General features: G+C 45.0%; 1 protein-coding gene across 1 annotated transcript in view; it reads right to left on the bottom strand.

Moving 5' to 3' along the window:
• Nucleotides 1-14422, bottom strand: part of Fam227a (family with sequence similarity 227 member A) — a 37075-nt gene that overhangs the window by 6523 nt on the left and 16130 nt on the right. Inside the window, exons 9-11 of the mRNA XM_023565338.2 lie at nt 14098-14221; nt 12028-12138; nt 7393-7487 (exon numbers count right to left, since the gene is read on the bottom strand). Of these exons, the coding sequence (XP_023421106.1) occupies nt 7393-7487; nt 12028-12138; nt 14098-14221 (330 nt within the window). The remainder of the gene's footprint in view (nt 1-7392; nt 7488-12027; nt 12139-14097; nt 14222-14422) is intronic.

The raw sequence follows: 14422 nt of genomic DNA on the forward strand, positions 1-14422 counted from the left end.
CCAACAAACCCGAGAACTGTAGTAGTAACTACAGCCAACTGCGGTGGCAAACCGCTGCTTGCCTAAGGTCTAACGGTGCGTGATGTATAACCGAACGGTCGTGGAGTGTGAATGACTGCCGTTACCTCAGGTAAACCCCCTAACGACATCATGAGCAGGCATGATAGACAGTCAGTGCACACTCCTTTCCATTGTGTGTGGGCCCCTGGGTTTCTTTTTTTTATTATTATTTATTTAAAGAAAGACAAAACAGAATAGAAAACAGGCAGAAATAGTACATACTTTCAAAGGATAGAAATAGTAATAAATCACTAGCTGATATATACGTATTGTCCCCCTATAAATTGTTATTCAAGGTACACAAGTGGAACATATAAATGGGATTTCAACCAGGGAGACTGCAAACAGTTCTGTTCAACTATCCAACAAAAACTAAGTATTATGGCTATCGATCCTATACACTTAGACATGTACATGTTTATCCATATCTTCATTTATGTTGAGACCTAACATAGTTTATTAGATTAAAATCCTTCTGAATAAAGATTAATAATATTGCTGGATTTCACATCATAACACTCCGGAATCAGCACTGGGTACTGCAGTGCCCCTTTCTTTCCTTCAAAGTTTTGTTCATTTTGATATCACAGAGTTTTATTGGATCAATGAACAGAACTGTTTGCAGTATCGTTGATGGAATGTCCACTTTACAAGCTTTAATTTTGTGACTTGAACAATTATTTCTAAGATGACAATATGTAATCCATTAACTAGTGATTTCCTACTGTTCATTTTTTTTCTGTAAATCTGTATAACTTGTACCCTTTCCCTGCTTTTTTTTTCTTTTCTTCTTAAATAAAATTAAAAAAAAAAGTTTTGTTCATTTCATCATGTGTCATCAGATCAGTGCTCATAAACTGTTTAAGTAAGCATGCGTCTTAACATGTATTTCTATCCTTTCTATATTAGAGGGAGAAACAGAACAAAGCAGGACAGAACTAAACTTTTTCCTATAGATATATAAAACTAAAAAGACATGGTCACTGTGCTGTTTCTTGTTATCATCAACAGAATTGGCTATATCATCAGATAAAGTATAATTAAGCATATCAGTACATAACAATTAATAGAAATACAACTTTGTAGATAGTGTAGAGCTACAAAGACAGGTAGTAATCAAATCAGAATGGATATCATGGTGAATCACTGTCATTTTCAGTATGGTTGTCTGTACTCCTCAACTTGTTAACCATCAACCTTACAGTTTTGAATAAAATCTGTCAATAATAAGCAGCAATCAAACAAGTCAGATTTAACTAAGATCAGTCATGATACAACAGTATAAGTTATACATGGATGCTGATTGAGTTAATAGGGAATTAAAGATGTCCCCTATGCTATGGAGGGCCGTCCGTGCCCCTCAGATCCAATGCTTGTATACAAACTAGGACAGAACGAGTTCCAGTCAAGCAGAGTGGTGCGAGTAATAGGGGTTTTAATTCCTGATACACTATTAGCTATATCTTCTGCTGGTTTTTTTTTTTTTTTTTTTTTTTTTTTTTGAGGACTATTCCTCCCTTTTACTCCGCCAGAATGAACTGTGTATTTTTGGGTCTCCCCAACACTCACGATTTTGTATGGGGGGGGCAACCTGCTATTTACCTAAGTGTTTCTGAACTTTCTCACTCATTTATTAAAGCATGTCTGTTCAACCTATCCATAAATACTGGTCTAGTTACCCCTATTACTCTCTGGTTCCCTATCACATCGAGTTCCATTTTCTCATGTTTGATTTTGGTCCATATAATCTTCTTCAGGCTAATTATATTTCCTATAAAGAGCCTCTCGGTGGACCCTATCTCTTGATCCACTCTGCCTATTTTTCTCTATTTTTTCCCTTAAGTTAGTATATCTAGGCCATCTATATTAGAAATTATATCCAACCTTCTCTGCCTCATTTCTGTTGAGCTCTTTTTCTGTCATCAGTTGTCAGTTTGTCCTCTTCATTTTGCTTTCTGCTCCATTCATTGTGGCCTCTCTGCCACTGTTTCTGGAATCTTGGTATTTTTCTCTTTTAGAATATCCTGCAGTATTCTCTGTAGAGTTGAATTGATGGTTGCAAATTCCCCTAGTTCCTCTTTATCCTGGAAGCACATTGTTCTTCCATCAATTTCTAGGGACAGTTGTGCAGGATATATCAATCTTGGCTGGAGGTTATTGTCTTTCAAAGATTGAATTATTTTGCCCCATGCTTTTTGTGATTTAATGGTTGGTGCCAAGAAGTCTGCTGTAATTCTGATGGGCGTTCCCTTGTAAGTAATCTGTTTCTTGTCTCTGACAGTTTTTAATATTCTGTTCATATATTGGATTTCTGGAATTTTGATTATTATATGCCTGGGTGTAGTTCTGTTTGGGTTATAGGTGGCTGGGGTCCTGTATGCCTCATACATCTGAGTATCTTTACATTTTCCTATATTAGGGAAATTCTCCTTGATTATTTCTATGAGTAGCCTTTGCAGTTCATTTGTTTGTATCCCTGCTTCTTCCTTTACGTTCTTAATTCTTACGTTATAGATCCTCTTATCATCTTCTAGCCTTAGTATTGTTACTGCTTGTTTCCTTGTTATTTTTAAGAAGTTTTTCATTTCATGCTCCCACGTTACAAATCTGTCCTCCAGTTCAGATAATCTATCCTTAGTTTCTTTCAAGTTGTTATGCCAGCTTTCAATAGAATTTTTAGTTTCCTGGTAATCTCTTTGAACCTGCTTCATGTATTCTATGTTTTCTCTGTTTTCTCCATCAAACAATTCTCTCCTTTTTTTCTGTTCTTCCATTCCACCATCTGTTTTTTTCTTGGGCGGTGCTTAGCATTTCTCTACCTATTCTACTTATATCTTGCTTTACTTGGTTACATACTTCACTTTTGAACTCGTCTATGAGGTCCTGGAGATATCACTTTATGTCTATTGGTGCCATGTCGGATATTGCATGTTTTCTGTCCTCATTCTCCTTTGCATTTACCTTTCCTAGATCAATGTTCTCAGGATTGGGGACCGAGGACCCTTTCTTGTTGCCTCATCTTCTCATATTTTTTGTTCCTTCCATACAGGCGTATATAGGAGGCCCAGTTTCTTTCTTTGTCGGTTACAGTTTGTCTGAATCATGCTGGCTAGGTGTTCCCACCCACTGCAGTGTATTAGGGAGACACAGACCGAGGCAACTTATGCTGGGCCCACCCCTCCAGGTCAGTCAAGCTGCTGAAGGCTTCACTGCATTAGGGTGCACTGCCAGGCACAGGGACCTCGTTTAGGTTAGCCTACTGGGTCTTAGTTTGCGGCGTCACCCAGGTCAAGCACTCTCCACCAATCCCACTTGAGAGTTCTGGCTAGTCTGCCCAGTCCCAGAATGTTTTCTGTTGAAGCCTCCTAGTCTATGGAAGGGTCCCCATTCCTCTCACTCACCACAGGTTGATGCAGGCCTCCCCACCAGCTCTGCTCTCAATTCGGTTCGCCAATTCCCGCTCTCAGAGCTTTTGCGTCTCTGTCCCTGCTGTGCTGATTGAGATGCAGCAGTGGCAGCAGGAAATTCAAGCCACGGTTTCCAGAGGCACGGGTTCCAGCTTCGGTGCTGAGATTTTATCTGATCCAGTCATAACACCGGGATTGCATTTCCAGTTGGTTTCTCTCAGCTTAGTTCGCTCCTAGGTCAGCAGGGTATATCTCCCCCTGCTTAGGACTCCTCACACCACACCATTCCTGGAATCTAAGCTGGCTTTCTCAGAGAGCCTGTGTAGCTGCTGTTATCTATCTACCATGCTCGGTGGAGGCTGCCGGGCCTTTGGGTTTCTAACACTTAACTTGATACTGGAGAATACCAGACAAAATGCTCTCAGTGTGTGTCTACCTCACCCAGAAGTTATTCTCAGGAGACTTTGTGAGCATCACCTGGGTTTCCAGTCAGAAGGACCCCAGTCCTTACCCTGACTTCTTCAGAAAGTTAGGTGGTTTTTTGTTTGTTTGTTTTGGGGATTTTTTGGGGGGGTGTTGTTTTTTTTCTGAGACAGGGTCTCATTCTATACTCCAGGCTGGCTTTGAACTCACTATATAGCCCAGGCTGGCCTTGAACTTGTGGCAACCCTCCTGCCTCAGCCTCCTGAGTGCTGAGATTACAGGTGTGCACCACCACACCTGGCTAGAGAGATAGGCTTTTAAATCATCTCTGTCGCGACTTCCGGGAGAACATGGCGGACAGATAACAGCAACTACCGGAGGCTCTCTGAAAAACTAGGCTCAGAAGCCAGGTATGGTGCGGACTAAAGAGACATAAGCAGGTGGAGTTATGCTCTGCTGACTCAGGAACGACCTCGGCTGAGAGAAACCAACTTGGAATGCAGTCCTGGTGCTAAAACGGGAACAGAAAAGTCTCGCTGCTGAGGCTGGACCCTGCGCCATTGGAAGCCGTGATTTGGGTTTCCCGCCGCCCGGCGGCTGGCTGCCTCTACATCAGCTCGGCAAGGAGAGAGACGCGCGGAAGCTCTGAGAACGGGAGTCTGCGAACGGAGTCGAAAACAGGACGGGCAGGGAGGCATGTTCTGACTTGTGGCGAGGTGAGTGACAGAAACTGACACTCCACCACAGTTTGACTCCAACGGACTTTCTGGGCCAGAGCAGTCCTGCGGGAGCAGGGCGCGCTGGCGACTCCAGCCACACATTCCCCTCTCGGGCGGGATTGGTGAAAAGTGCCTGGCCTACGTGACGCCGCTGCCAGCGGCCCCTTAGGCTGGCCCAAACCAGATCCCAGAGCCTGACGGAGGCCGGGAGGGGCGGGCCCCCGCGTAGGCTGCCTGGTGCACAGCGGTGAGTGGGAACACCTAACCGGCGCAATTCGATCAGGCTGTGGCTGACAGGGAGAGAAGCTGGGCCTCTCATATAAGCTTGCATATATAAGGAACAGAGAATATGGGAAGAGGCAGCAACAAGAAAGGCTCCTCGGCCCCCAATTCTGAGAAACAGGCAATAGTAGACACCGCACCAATACACATAAAGCACCATATAGAGAGCCTCATAGACCAATTCAGGAATGAAGTTATCAACGACCTGAAGCTAGAAGTATGCAAAATAGTTAGGGAAATGCTAAGCCCCACCCAAGAAAAAACAGATGGTGGAATGGAAGAACAGAAAAAGAGGGGAGAATTGTTTGATGGAGAAAACAGGGAAAGCATAGAATACGTGAAGCAGGTTCAAAGGGACTACCAAGAAACTAAGAAGTCTATCGAAGACTGGCATAACAGCTTGAAAGAAACTAAGGACAGACTATCTGAACTGGAGGGCAGAATTGTAATATGGGAGAATGAAATGAAAAACTTCTTAAAAATAACAAAGAAACAAACAGCAATAATACAAAGACAAGAAGATGATAAGAGGATCCATAACTTAAGGATTAAGAACATAAAAGAAGAAGTAGGGACACAAACAAATGAACTACAAAAGCTACTCACAGAAATAATCCAGGAGAATTTTCCTAATTTAGCAAAAGGTAAAGATACTCAGATGTATGAGGCATACAGGACCCCAGCTACCTACAACCCAAACAGAGCAACACCCAGGCATATAATAATAAAAATTCCAGAAATTCAATACAAGAACAGAATATTAAAAGCTGTCAGAGACAAGAAACAGACCACTTACAAGGGAGCACCCATCAGAATTACAGCAGATTTCTCTGCACAAACCATCAAATCACGAAGAGCGTGGGGGGAAATAATTCAAGCTTTGAAAGATAATAATCTCCAGCCAAGATTGAGATATCCTGCACAACTGTCCCTGGAAATTGATGGAAAAACGAGGTGCTTCCAGGATAAAGAGGAACTGGGGGAATTTGCCACCACCAATTCAACTCTACAGAGAGTATTGCAGGATATTCTAAAAAAAGAAAAATACAAAGAATCCAGAAATAGTGGAGGCCACAACTAATGGAGCAGAGAACAAAGTGAAGAAGACAAACTGACAGCTACTGACAGAATAAGAGCTCAACAGAAATGAGGCAGAGAAGATTGGATGATAGGAACAGCTATTTTGGAGAAAATGACATCTTAATAGGTAATACTGATTTAGTATCATCTTGTTTTGAAGTCTCATCTAGCTTTTGTCCTTCTGTCTCCAATGGTCTAAATAGGTTGTATCTTACTGAATTTTATTATGTACGACAGTATAAGCAAAAACCTTTTAAAGACAAGGAGATTATACAGAAACCATTATTCATTTTCTGTTAGTCGACTCTAAATACTCTGTAATGCTGTCATTCTCTTAAATGGTTTTACATTGTTTTGATATACTTAATGCTACAGTATACGAAGTTGTACTCAAGGATTTCAAGGAAAGAGACAATATGGTAACTACTTTTAGGTCAGGATTATCTGGTGGTGAAACACTGTTCTGCTTAAATGGTTATGTTTTGATCTGTGCTGTTTCGTTGTTATGCCCTCTTTTATCTCAATCTCCACTCCATTATTTACTGTTTTAATACTTTTTTTATTTTTATCCTTTTAATTAAAGAAAAAAAAATAACAGGATATGTTATAGTAACCCACTTTGACTTTCCATTACCTCAATTTAAAGCCCTGTATTACTCTCACCATCTGGTTTTTAACTGATGTTCCCCTATTCTGTTTTGCTGGATAGTATCAGGTTCGAAAATTTAGGCATCAGCTGTGAAGATAATGAGATTCATTATAACGCCCATTCTCGTTGACTTTTATCTACTTTTGAAGACCTACAATGTCTCCAATGGTTTGGTTTTGTCGGTTTTGTTCTTTACTGTTTTGTTCAATTGTATTATAACTAATGGTATAGGCAATTCTATTAGAGATAGCGGGAGGCATTATGGTAACCATTGTTGATCACCTTGTATTATGTTTTCACATTATCTATTATGTCCACCCTTTTGACTTGACCGATTCTGTTCTGTTATGTCACATTTGGTTTTACTCTCTTCCAAAAAAGTAATAAGAACCGTGAGAACAATGAAACCCAAAATGTGTAATAGTCATTGTACAAAAGAGAGGAAAAGAAAGTGCTCTAAATTATATAACTGCATGTATGTTTAAGTGTATAAGATAGAATATGATATCACAGAGTTTTATTGGATCATTGAACAGAACTGTTTGCAGTATCATTGATGGAATGTCCACTTTACAAGCTTTAATTTTGTGACTTGAACAATTATTTCTAAGATGACAATATGTAATCCATTAACTAGTAATTTCCTACTGTTCATTTTTTTTCTGCAAATCTGTATAACTTGTACCCTTTCTCTGCTTTTTTTTTCTTTTCTCCTTAAATAAAATAAAAAAAAAAATCATCTCTGTCATTGAATTTCCAGGTATGTGCTCACCTGTTTAAAAAACTTTTCATAGTCTCTCGCTTCTGATATCATCTTGACTTGCTTTGTAGCTTTCCTCAAAACCAGGATCTCACGATGATGATGGTCTGTCACAATGATATAGCAACAAAAAAATAACAACAACAAAAAGAATCCTTGGAGCTTGCTAGCCCTAAAAGGTCACATGGCAGATCTGTCTCCTAGAACCTAGAAGGCATTCCTAAAGTACATGGGTACAGTCATATCATTCTAAGACACTAGAAGATGTAGCTATGATAAATTCAAACATACCCCAATATACACCAGATATATACCTGCAAACCACGTCTGTCCATTTAGTGATCCTTCATCCATCCCACCAGTATTTTCTGAACATCTACTATGTATCAGGCCCTTACTTGGTGCTAGAAAGAGACTGTCTTCAAGGACCTCACCGTTTAACAGGGTAAAGGGACATAACTGTAGTGCTCAGAGGCCATAATGCCGTGGTCTCTAGGATACACTGACAGTCCCAGAAAAAGGCAGGAGAACCCGGAAGTCTTTAAAAATACTAACAGCAACAGGAGGGTAGTGGTGGCTAAGAGAGGAAAAAGTACTACTGTCACACAAAAATATGGTCTTAACAGAGAAAATCTTAAAGACTAGAGAGACTAATCGTCCATAAGTAGATCATTAGGACAGCAGCAGAGTTCTCACTGGGAACAGTGGAACCAGATCACCCCAGCATGGATTGACAATAACTGTTAACCTAGACTACATACCCAGCAAAACCATCCTTCAAGAATAAAAATGAAATAAAGGCATTTGTCCAGAAAGAAGGAAAAAGATCCCATAAGATGGTCTGAACTTCAACGGGATAACAAATAAAATGGCAGTTTATTTATTTATTTATTTACTTATTTTTTGTCTTTTTGAGTCAGGGTCTCGCTATGCAGTTCAGGCTGGGCTTGAGCTCACTTTGTAGCCCAGGCTGGTCTCGAACTTGCAATGATCCTCCTGCCTCAGTCTCCCGAGTGCTGGGATCACAGGTGTGAGTCACCACGCCTGGCCAAAATGGCAATTTAAAACCAAACAAAACTGCCTATAACAATAATAGCAACAGTATCATCTAATTGGTGGGTTTTAACATAGGACAGAATTAAAACCAATGGACAAAAAATATCATTAAATCTGAGGGAGGCTTGGAGCTAAACTGGTCTGCCGTCTTTGTTTTGTTCAGGAAGGCAGAGGATTTAAATATTTAGCTTTAGATAAATGCATATGACAAAGCAGGGTTTCTTAGCCTTGGCACCGACGCTGGAGGCAGATGGCCGTGTCGTGGGCACTGTTTTGTGCAGTGGAGGACATTTAGCTGTACCCTTGACTTCTACCCTTTAAATCCCAGTAGAACTTCCCTGGAGTAGTGGCAGCTAAAAATATAGACAAAACATGTACTTTCTCCCCAAGTAGAGAAACTAGAACAGAGTCACAAAAACAGAACCAGTGGAACCATCTGGGTTCTGGCTCAGCCTAGTTTCCCACTGAATGCAGCTAAGACCCCTGGACAGAAACCAGGGAGCAGCTCTCCGAGGACTCTAGACAATACAGAGTAGCAGGTGAGCTGGCTAATGACATGTGGGCTGCACGTTCCCTTTGTCCCTGCACTCTTATTACAAGAAATAGGGGACTGACACTGGGTGTGGCAGCACACACTTGTAATCCCAGCACTTAGAAGGCTGAGGCAGGAGGATTGCTGTGAGTTCGAGGCCAGCTTGGACTACATAGTGAAACCCTGTCTCAAAAAAAAAAAAAAATGGGCGACACCAGGGTGTCTCCCAGGGTGACAGTGACCCTCTTCCCCCCGGGGCAAAATCCCTTAAACCTGAAGAAAAAGTCTCAGAAATTATCAAACTCATGATGCAGTGGAAACCAACCAGAGCCAGCCCCCCGCAGCGACACCGTGAAAAGTGGGGCTCGGCTTTGTGAACAGGCCAGTCGGCTGCTCCCCGCCGGCACGGTGGCCCTCAGCTTTGCTTGTGCTCAGCAGTCCCTGCCCATTCTCTCCTCCTCCTCCCCCTCCCTCAGAGGTCTCCCTGCACACTCGTGCAGCAAGGTCCCACTCTCGCCCTGTGTCACGTTCACTGTGGAAATGCCAAGAGCTTTAGAAAAGAGCTCTGTGCCAGGAACTGGGACAAAGGGCAAATCGACTTTATTACGAAAGCATGCAACCTGAAAAATGCGCACGGAGAGAGACAGAGAACCCCACGGAGCGTTAAAGACCTTGGGACAGTGTCAAAAGGTCTAACAGTTGTGTCCTCAAAGCCCTAAGAGGAAGGTAGGAAAGTGGCCCCCAATCTGTTTTTAAATGGTTGAAAACTCAAATTTGGAAGGAGACATGAAATTACAGGTTTAAGATGCTCAGCAAACTGCAGACAAGTTAAAGAAATGTGTGCCACACACTTCATCATCAGGCGGCTGGAAGGCAGGCCAAAAGCGGAGTGCAGCCAGAGAGAAGGGAATTATGCAGAAAGGGACAGCGGTTTACACCTGGGCTCCATCAGAAACCTCTGAGACGAAAGCGTTGTGAACCAAAATTTTGGAGTGAGGAGGAAAACAAACCCAAGACCTCACACATGCTAAACACAAGTTCCACCACAGAGCCAACTCCAAGGCCCAGACCAATTAATTTAGGGTATTTTTGAGACAGGGTCTCGCTATGCAGTTCAGGCTAGCCTTGAACTCACAGCAATCCTCCTGCCTCAGCCTCCAAAGTGCTGGGATTACAGGTGTGCAGCATCACATCTGGCTCAGACCATTGATTTTTAAATTTTTTTTTTCCAAATCCATTTTATTTCAAAGAGGAGGAAAAAAAGAAAAAAAATAAAGCCAGACCAATGATCTTAAATGCTGTAAGAAAGAATTGCCAATTCTTAATTATATATCCAGGAGAGAAACCCTTCAAGAATTAAGATGAAATAAAGGCATTTTCACAAGAGAGAAAACGCAGATATTCACTGCAAGCAGGCTTACTAAAGTAGTTTTCTTTTAAATTGCAAATAAGTGACTTTTTTTTTTTTTTTTTGACACAGTGCCTTCCTATGTAGTTCAGGCTGGCCCTGAAATCACTGTGTAGCCCAGGCTGGCTCAAACTCATGGCAATCTTCCTGCCTCAGCCTCCTGAGTGCTGAGATTCCAGGCCTATGCCATCATTCCCAGTTTTAATAGCTTTTTTGAAAAATAATTCTCATACTGACTTCTCTGAGCCTCTATTTCTCCTTCAAGAAGAAGATAGCTTACATCTTTAGAATGCATTGTCTACGGGCACGTGATGAGCCTGCTTCTTTCTCTAACTCTCACATACGATGCCAATGCTTGTCCTGTCCTGAGTCAACCCTGGCAAGGCTGGCCGGCCAAGGAAAGCCCTCTGCCTGCAACCTGAAGGCACACAGGCCCTAGCACGGTGTCAAGCCCATCATCACAAAAGTGGAACTATTGCTATCAAGACCAGATGCCAAGCCCAGGCTAGAACCCAGAAGTTCAGCAAATTATATTCAGGAGGCAATCCCGAGAGTCTAAGGCTCTGGAAATAATTCCCAGGGACCCCACTCAAGTGCGGCCTCAGGCAAGATGCAGCCGCTTGCTGGGGCCTTGCTGATAACTGGGCAGTTACCTCACCTCTCTGATCTCTCAGCCCACCCTGGGGGAAATACTGCCCTAGAAAGATCCACCCAAGACCCGTATGATCAACATGAGCATTGGGTTAGATTTAAGAGAAAATCTAGCAAGCTTACAGCTTCATTAAGGTGCCATTAAATGTGAAGATAGCTAACCTGGAATTCAAAAATTGAAGGCAACTATATGGTTTTTTGTTTCCCACTTTGAAAAAAAAATCCCCACATGTGCACGGTGGTCACTGGGAAAGCAAACTGGGTATAAATGGTTAGAAAATCGGCAGTGACAGTGGCAGCTGTGACAACTTCTAGGCATGGCTTCTGGGCCCTTTGGCTTAGACCAGGTCCCCTGGAACTCACGGACAACAGCTGCCCAGCTTCTCCAGCTCACCTGTGCTGGGGCGAGGCGCTGCCCTTTCAAGTGACTATCACTACACCCTCAAAGTGGGCTTTTTACCAGGCATGGTGGCGCACCCCTATAATCCCACCACTCTGGGAGGCTGAGGCAGGGGGGTCGCAAAGGCAAGCTTAACTTAGCAACTTAGTGAGACCTAATCTCAAAATAAAAAGTAAAAAGGGCCACTGGGTCTTTAGCTCAGCATGAAAGCCCTGGGTTCAGTCCCCAGCACTGAAAAAAAAATTGATCTTGGGGGAATTTGCTCCTTTCAGCCTTGGCATCTGTGACGCAGTACAGTGTGTCCTTCACCGGGCTGTCATGAGGATAAAATACAAAAGAACCTAGCATTGTTGAGAGCATTATGTGGACACCCACCGACAGAAATCTGTTTGAATAAAACCCCGCTCCCTGCCTCCCCGCCTGGGAGGGGTGGACTCCCACAGCGATTCCTAAGCGCTGACGGGTCAGTCATTTTGATGGGGCCGGTGAGACAGACCAGGCTGGCGCACCCACCCACAGCCCTCCTGCCTGCGCACGGGTGGCTGGGGGTGGCCTGGCAGAGGGGACAGAGGGGACAGGAGGCCTCCAGTGGTAGCTCACCCTTTATCGGGGGTCGTCTTTTCTGCGAGATTAGCTCTTCCACCCGGAATCTCTCGGGATCCAGCACAGAGTAGTCCCAGCTGTGGTAGCTCTGCAGGCACGGGTACATCCCTGAGAGAAGTCCAAGGCGACAGTGAGCACCTTTGCAGAGAGAGGCTGGCAGCCACCCAGGACAGCGCAGCACAGACCTCGGGCCCCCTGCTGTCCTGGGACAGTGCCAGCCCCCTCTCCCCGGCCTTGGGCGGTCACATCCTCTACAAAGGCTCAGGGTTTGTTGGTCTTGATGGGGCCATGCTGCCCTCCCTGTTTTGATGAAGGTGCCAGGGGTCAGATCACAAGGTATGTGGCAGCGACCTGCTGTGGTGGTTTTCCACCCATCTCCCCTGTGCCTGCTGGACCCGGGGTCCCCAGGGCGGGCCTCAGCCTGGCCCAGAGTAGACAGGTGCTGAGCAAGGGTTTGCTGAACCCATTGTGGCACCTTTAGTAGCGAGCCAAGAATGGCTTCTCCCTCGCCTTTGGTGGCGAGGCTTGCAAGGGTTATTCGAGAATTTTGAGCCACTGTGCAAGACCTCCATCTATGCTGGATGGGAAGGGGCAGGAGGTCCCACTGGAAAGGCAGTGGATAGGAGGATTATGGCGGGCAGTGGGCTGGGGGAAGGAGGTGCAGCCTTCAAAGAACAGGGGGACCGGAAGAAGGATCAGGAGGAGGCCCAGAGAACAGGAGGCAGGGGCTGCAGCGCTCAGAGCCCTGGCCTTGGGGTGGGCCTGGCATGACCAGGGTCTGACTCCATTTGTTTGTGGTTGGAGGATTAAACAGCTGTGCCAGGAAAAGCAGGCTTGACGCTGGGCCCGTAGAGAGGCCTGTGGGCCTGCCCTTGGGTGACATCTGGGCACTTGAGGGAGGGGGTGGTAAACAGAGCCTTAGCCTGCCTCTAACTTTCTCTGCTGCTGAGTGGGCTCCCTACAACAATCCAGGACAGACAAAGGTGTCTCCACGACGACCCCTGATGGAGACCTTGGCCACTGCATCTCTAGTGGGTCTCCTGGGCACAAACACCACACAGGAGTCTCTGTATTCACTGCGGGAGGGACAGAGAGCCAAGGGGCCACCGAGGGAGCATGTGGCTCCTCTGAGCCACCCTGTGCCCTGTGCCCTGGCCATGCACCTCGAGTTATCACCACCATGATAAACCTCAGCCACGACAGCACCTCTGTACTGAGACCTGTGGGGCCTTCTAGCAAATCGAGTATGAGGGACTCCTGGGGTCCCCCAGCAGAGCAGGAAATGTAAAAATGCTTTCTTAACACAGAATCCAGTTAGTACACAGAAACCTCACAGAAACAGCGTTTTATGACCTCAGGAGCATTTAATGACCTAGGCCAAGCTCCAGAGGAAGCCAGAGGAGGCTGAGGCCTGCTGGGTTCAGGGAGGCAGGGCAGGGAAGGGAGAGGTTATTAAACCAGCAGGCTCCCACCTCCTGCATAAACCAAGGCTCAGGGTTAGCTAACAGGGATGAGCAGAGTCTTCCCTATCTTGTTAAGAAAGGATTCTATGGGGCTGGGGATTTAGCTCAGCGGCATAAGCGCCTGCTTTGCAAGCGCATGGTCGTGAGTTTGATCCCCAGTACCAATAAGAAAAAAAAAGGAAGGACTCTGTGCTCCCTTCAGTTGGAGCCAGGCTTGCGAAGTGGACTAGGAAGGGGTGTCTCACAGCTGTTCTGAGGCAGCAGGAAAACTCATACTCTTTGGGGCAGTTTTGTTTTGTTTGCGATGGATTCTCACTATATAGTTCAGGCTGGCCTTGAACTCACTATGCAGCCCAGGCTGGTCTCAACTCCACTGGGATCCTCCTGCCTCAGCCTTGGGACTGCAGGGACCACAGGCATGCACCACCACGCCCGGCTTCCCTTGGGGCTTTAACCACACATTTTCTCTGTCTCTGTCTCTGTCTGTCTCTCTAATATCTGATTACCTTGCTGGAGGGTGTATGGTAAATAAGAACATACCTCGGCTCCAGGGGTAAATGTTTTCCCAGAATTGCTTCCCTGCGAGGAGGAGGTCGCTTCTCACCTGAGACCCACAGGCTCATGGTGTTGCAGATGTGGGATTTGAATTCGTGAGTGTTGAACCAGGAGTGTGGGAAGCAGCAGCAGAAGCTGGTGTACATAGCTTTGCTCAGCAGAGACGGCAGCCTCTGGGGACAGAGTGGATGGAGTTCAGGCCATGCTTTCTCCAGTTTTGCCCCAAGAGAAAAAATCCTGACTCCAGAAAGGATCTGTGAAAAATCTCTTTGTGAGCCGGAGCTGCCCTTTACCTGCGTCAGCCTCCCAAGTACCGGTGCCAGGCCTGTGGGCGAGCACCGCCGTGCCCTGCTGTATGCTGCTTCCTAACCCCA

Source organism: Cavia porcellus, unplaced genomic scaffold (assembly GCF_034190915.1).
Source record: "Cavia porcellus strain 051 isolate PalLab524CR breed Dunkin Hartley unplaced genomic scaffold, mCavPor4.1 scaffold_40, whole genome shotgun sequence".
In the NCBI taxonomy this organism is placed as follows: domain Eukaryota; kingdom Metazoa; phylum Chordata; class Mammalia; order Rodentia; family Caviidae; genus Cavia; species Cavia porcellus.